Genomic DNA, 5,745 nt, shown 5'->3' with positions numbered 1-5,745 from the left:
TTGACAGGTTAAAACCTGATTAAACCATTTTGACAGGTTCAAACCTGAGTAAACCATTTTGACAGGTTCAAACCTATGTTTAAAGCAGGTTAGTGGGTTAAAGTCTCTGATTAAACCAGGTTTCCATGGTACCTGGGATTAGGCAGGTGTTGGGTGTAGTTCTAGCAGGGTGTGAACGTTTTAGCTAAGACTCAGTTTGTTTTTAACTATAAAAGGGGAGCTAGCCGTCGTTAGCTCCTGGTTGTGGCGCTAACTGTTAGCCTGTCTGGGTAACAACAGCCGGCCTGGACGTACTGATCCTCCTCCAGAGCGGCTGTTTTTACCCGGTGTTTACTGCTCGGTACCCGGCCAGGAAGCCCTGCTGGGGGCCGGGGCAGCTAAGCGGGCCCCGGTCGGGTTACTGACCCACCTTTCTGTATTCGGAGCTGGGCCGCGCTGGCTTTCTTCCCCCCGGCTCCGGCTCTGTTTCCTCCAGCAGATTCCTCGTCTTTCTTCTGCTGCTTCAGGGAGAACAGCTTAATCATTTTCACCTGTTTGTAAGCTGATGTCCGAACTCGGTGTCCCTATGCCGGGCGTGAACGTTCCACCAGGTCGCTGTGAGCGGCACCGTACTGTGGATGGAGCCGGTGCGTCTCAAACTAACTAACCACACCGAGAGAAGCTGCGAGCCGCCGAGCCAGCTTAGCTTGTTAGCTGCGCAGAGGCCGGGCAGGGAGGAGCCATGGACGCTGATGCGATGCGTCAGCGCGACCGCCATATTGGTAGGGTGAGACGTTAACGGGAGAAGCCTTCAAAGGAAGAAGGTGGCTGCAGTTTTGGCTGAATTATTACATTCTTGTTCATTCAGCCAATGAAATTTCAGTAAAAACACTAAAAACACTAAAAAGTAAAAACCTTAAAAGGGCTTTTACTTTGTTCTCAACATTCTTGGATGTATTATCTACATATCATCTTACAATGTCAGTGAGAATTAAAAATAAGTACATTTATTTTAGTGATTAATTGGTACTTGGTAAAAATAAATAAATAAACAAAAAGTAAAGATTTCCAAACTCAATGTTTTTACAAATTTCTAGAAAGGTTCCTGAACTTAGAATTACAAAGACTAGCAGTTTTTGCACCAGTTCAAATACAGCTGCATTAGAAATATAGTTGTTGTAAGAACTGCTTATCTGCATTCATAGTGGTTTGTGTATAACACGAAATATATGTTCCTTTGGTGATTGAATACATAACATCTTGAGACAAATATATTAGCACAGATTTGTAACAGTAATAAGTACAACAATTGGTCAATTCTTCAGATTTTCTTACTTTTGACCAGAAACTGGATCATCCAGGTTTCATAATATTCTCAGATCAAACTTCAAAGATAAATGGAAACCCTGTAAGTTTCCACCTGTTCTTGGACTACTCATCGTTAGTTCTACGTTTCAATTCCTTTGCTTATTAACTTTGCCAATATTTGAAATTTCCACTAAAGACAATCCATATCTTTGCATTGTTTTTATTTTTGTTCTGTTGATTTTGCATTATATATGTAGTATTTTTGGGTGTTTTGAAGGATGTTATTTAAAGTGTGTAATAATAATAATAATAATAATAATAATAATAATAATGAATTTGTTTCCAAGTCGGATTGTTCCGTGTTTTGATTTACTAATGTATATATGTTTTAACCTTATTTACGTCCTAAATTTCCACAACATTTTGTCTTTATTATCTATGTTTTGATTGCACGTTAAACTGATAAGTTGACTCATTATTTTGGGGCAAAGTTTAAAAAACTACACACCCCAAAAATCCTTGCTTGAGGTGTGACGTCATCGCGCAGAGGTTGAGCGTGCGCAGTTTTCCTGTCCATATTTTATTTACTACATTTGTTCCACCATTTATTTATTTATTTATTTATTTTTCTCGTTACGCTCGGAGGGTGAAGCGGCACGCGGCATCTGCGGTCACCTGTGTGATGTAATCAATGCGGAGGTTAGAAACGTGTCACAGGTGACACGCTGGCTGACAGCAGCGGTGATCCACACCACGCACAACACGCAACAAGCAGGCGCCACACACAATAGACACGAGAACAAAAGCCGCGCGCAGCGCTTTAACTGATTCATGTTAATGCGCGAGGACTAGTTTTTTGGCGGAGGGTTACACGGGGACGTTGAAGGCAGTGCTGGTGAGAGCGAGGCGTTAGTGTGTTTTTGTGTTTTCTGAAGCCTCGCAGGAGGAAGAGGAGCGGAGCGAGGCAGACTCTCACTGCGGAGAAAGAGAGAGACCGAGAGAGAGAGGAGTGAATGGGCACGACTCCGCCAGCTCCTCAGCGGCGCTGCGCCCTTCACGTTATCCACAGCGATCGATCCACCAACTGAGACGTTTCGACCCCCGCGCGGGTCCGTGAGGCTGGCCCGGCCCAGGAGCTCGGCGGAGCGGCGGAACCAGCGTGATGGGACACGAGTGAGGGAGCAGCCCGGAGCACAGAGCAGCTGCAGCAGCCCCGCGGAGGAACAAACAAGGAAGCGCTGAGCTGAAGCTAACGGCTAATAGCTGCAGCTAACGGCTAACTGTTGGCTAATATCGATTCTAATGAGCCAGCGAGGAGCATGCGAGCTAGCAGGAAGAGGTGAGAGGCCGCCGTGTCTGTGTGTCCGCAGCCGGGGGCTCGCCCCCTTCTGCCTTCCCGACTGCAGCTGGTTACTGTTGGGATCCTGAAGGAGGAAGCAGCCGCAGGGGGTAAATAGCTTGCTAACACGTTAGCATGCCTGCTGTTGTGTTTTCCTGCAGGTGTGGATGGGGGGGGTTATGGGCAGGGACTGGGTGTCTGTACAGGTGTCGTACAGGTGTGTGATTGTTCAATTAACACAACAATAACTCGCGCGGCGGTGCAGATGCCTGAATGGAGGCGGCTATAGCAAGCTAGCTGTTAGCCATTAGCAGATCCGTATTATTCCTGGCTGCCAACATGGAGCCAACAGGCTTCCAGGTGATCAATATTGTTGTTATTAGATCTGTTGCGGTAATCATTAACGCTGCATTTAGATGCCTTCATAGGAGCTGATTTAACACCTGCTGTGTTTTACACACAATCACTGGGAATCTGCAGCTTTTGGTTACTGTCGGAATAAAAACCAGCCAGATAATAACTGCTGACTTTAACTGGAGATGCCTTTTGGATCAAGTGTATTTTTACTACACTGTACTTGTACTTGAGTAACATTTCTGGTTCTTCTAGCCACCGTGAGTAACTTCACTAAATGAACAACAAACATGTTTAAACCTGCAGTTTATGTTAAAGTGAGACCTCTTGTTTCTACAAAAACTTTGTTTGAATATTTTCCATCTGCTGAACCTATGAAACATTTGGAGGTCAAATATTTATACAGGAAACTATCGATAAATATTAGGATGGTATCATACCATGTTCCTCCTTCCTGATTTCTTATTTCATGTTTGTTTCGCTTCAGTGTTTCAGAATATCAAACCAAATGAAAGAAACAAGTAACCTTAAAATGCACTTTAAACAAAGTGTTGCTTATTAAGGGAGAAACCTGCTGGTGTTTCCGGATCTCTTTGCTGCTGCAGAAGCAGATTGTTGTACAACGACAGGACCAAGCAGACTGGCTGCTGGGTTTGGGTCTGTGGACGGTTCTGTTCTGCAGCCGGGTCAGCGCCAGGAACTGAGTTGGCTATAAAGCCTTATGTTCCTTCATGGTGGTTCCGGCTGCTGCTGGTTCTACTGGAGGGTCCAGCTGGCCGGGATGGGTGAAGACCTGGACCTGGCGCTCTCTGGTAGACCCCAGCTGGTTCTACCGGGTCGGGTTCCAGGACCAGGCTCGGTTTACCAGGGGAAACTCTGGGCTCTGAGGTTCTGCTGCAGGTTCTGATCAATAATCGGCTTATTTTGAGGGGGAAGGTAAACCGGCTTTTACTTTAATACAAATAACAAACCTTTATGTAACCTTTCAGATAATTAACTATGTTTAACACATAACGAACAGTGATGTGTGTAAAATGTTGAGGAATTATGTTCAAACATTAGCTCATGCGTTGCAAAAATCTAATGTTTCCCGTCTCTGAAGTTTATTTCTTTAAATGCAAAATGAATCAACGTAGCGATAATAATATTACTCAAGTAAATGACAACATTACAGTGATATAAAAAAGTTACTCAAGTGAATGTAGCCAGTGCTGCCTACGTTTTAACAGAGACGCCTGTATTATTAGCTAGTCGTCCTTTAGCTAACATTACCTGCATCTAACAGCTTTAATCAACTTAGTTTGGGGGAAAAACTGCAAAGTTCTTAGCATTTTGCTGCCATGACTCTAACACACCTGAGCAGCTCTGCCCAGCAGCAGCAGGTCTGCGTCGCTGCAGCCCAGGTGTAAACGCAGCTAGCATCTTAGCCCTCATGTTGCGTTTAAAGGCAGCTCGGAAAAACACGTTGCGACAGTTTAATCCGTTGCCAACATGTCGTAACGGCTGAAAAAAGGGACAGGAGGCACAGATATGGGAAGTGCAGAAGCCCCTGTTCTATAAATAAAGATAGGAATAACAGAGAGTTGGCCACTCTGAGGTAAAAATAAAAACAGCTTCCAGTCCAGGGAGAGCACAGCTGACTCTGTGGGCAGGCAATGACCGAGATGCCCGCTGGGCCTGCTGCTGGATTGTTGTGGTCTGTCAGAACCAGAACCAGAGGAAGCCAGTCTCCACTCCTCCTGTCACCTGCAGCAGCGTCAAATCAGAGTTGAGTTGGAACTGATTGGGACACACCTGACTACTGCCCTGACCAACATGGCTGCCGGATCTTTCCCTCAGAGTCCAGCTCTGAACTCTGAAGCTCTCAGGTTGAGGAAGACGGTTCTCCTCAGCTTACCGCTCTGACTGAATGCAGCATGGAGGAGGAGGTGTCATGATGCGGGGCTGCAGGGCAGCAGAACAATGTCATTCTTTGTTTGGTGCTCTGAAAGAAAAACCTAGATTCATCTTTAATATGCGAGTCAGCAGAACTAACCAATCGATCTAATCATTTCTGTCACAAATGATCTCATGGAAACTGGATCTTGTATATTAGTTTGAAATCTGATTAAACGCAGCTTTCTGGAATAAATCCTGGTTCAGATGAAAGTGTGGCTGTAAAACTATTTTCCTAAAAATATGTTTTACATCATAATATTTATAGTAGCACTAAATATTAAACCAAACTCTGCGTGCATGTCGCCTCCTGTCTGAAGAGCCGTCGCAGCTTTAACCCGTTTACCTGATGTCATGCAGCGAGCTGCCGGAGTCCTGAGGTTCTGGAGAGGTTCTGGAAGACTGCAGGCCGGCCCGACTGGAGTCTGGTTCTGACCCGTCTCTCTCTCTGTGTGTGCAGCTGACTTGTTGGGGGATGTCGGGCAGTAAGGCGCTGGGCGGGGGGGCGGGCAGCGGGGCGCGGCGCAGGCGGACCCGGTGCCGGCGCTGCCAGGCCTGCATGAGGACCGAGTGTGGAGAGTGTCACTTCTGTAAGGACATGAAGAAGTTCGGAGGACCGGGGAGGATGAAGCAGTCCTGTCTGCAGAGACAGTGCACAGCGGTGAGACACACACACACACAGACACACACAGACACACACACACACAGACAGTAGTTTGTATTTCTGTCCAGATCAGGACTTTGTTTTGACTTCATTAATTTTAGTAACTGTATTTATTATGTTTCCCATGAAGAACAGAACATTCAGTCCGTTACAGTTTTATGTTTTC

General features: G+C 45.8%; 2 protein-coding genes across 2 annotated transcripts in view; one reads left to right on the top strand and one right to left on the bottom strand.

The window, feature by feature from the left end:
* ube2m (ubiquitin conjugating enzyme E2 M) overlaps positions 1 to 715 on the bottom strand; it is a 5,644-nt gene extending 4,929 nt beyond the window's left edge. Inside the window, exon 1 of the mRNA XM_008417152.2 lies at positions 410 to 715. Within this exon, the coding sequence (XP_008415374.1) occupies positions 410 to 524 (115 nt within the window). The 5' untranslated portion in view covers positions 525 to 715. The remainder of the gene's footprint in view (positions 1 to 409) is intronic.
* A 1,198-nt stretch (positions 716 to 1,913) lies between these two features.
* The window catches only part of fbxl19 (F-box and leucine rich repeat protein 19), a 10,290-nt gene continuing 6,458 nt past the window's right edge, over positions 1,914 to 5,745 (top strand). Inside the window, exons 1-2 of the mRNA XM_008417217.2 lie at positions 1,914 to 2,626; positions 5,376 to 5,576. Of these exons, the coding sequence (XP_008415439.1) occupies positions 5,391 to 5,576 (186 nt within the window). The 5' untranslated portion in view covers positions 1,914 to 2,626; positions 5,376 to 5,390. The remainder of the gene's footprint in view (positions 2,627 to 5,375; positions 5,577 to 5,745) is intronic.

The sequence above is a fragment of the Poecilia reticulata genome, linkage group LG8 (genome assembly GCF_000633615.1).
Source record: "Poecilia reticulata strain Guanapo linkage group LG8, Guppy_female_1.0+MT, whole genome shotgun sequence".
NCBI lineage: Eukaryota > Metazoa > Chordata > Actinopteri > Cyprinodontiformes > Poeciliidae > Poecilia > Poecilia reticulata.
This window is presented reverse-complemented; position numbering and strand designations above follow the sequence as displayed.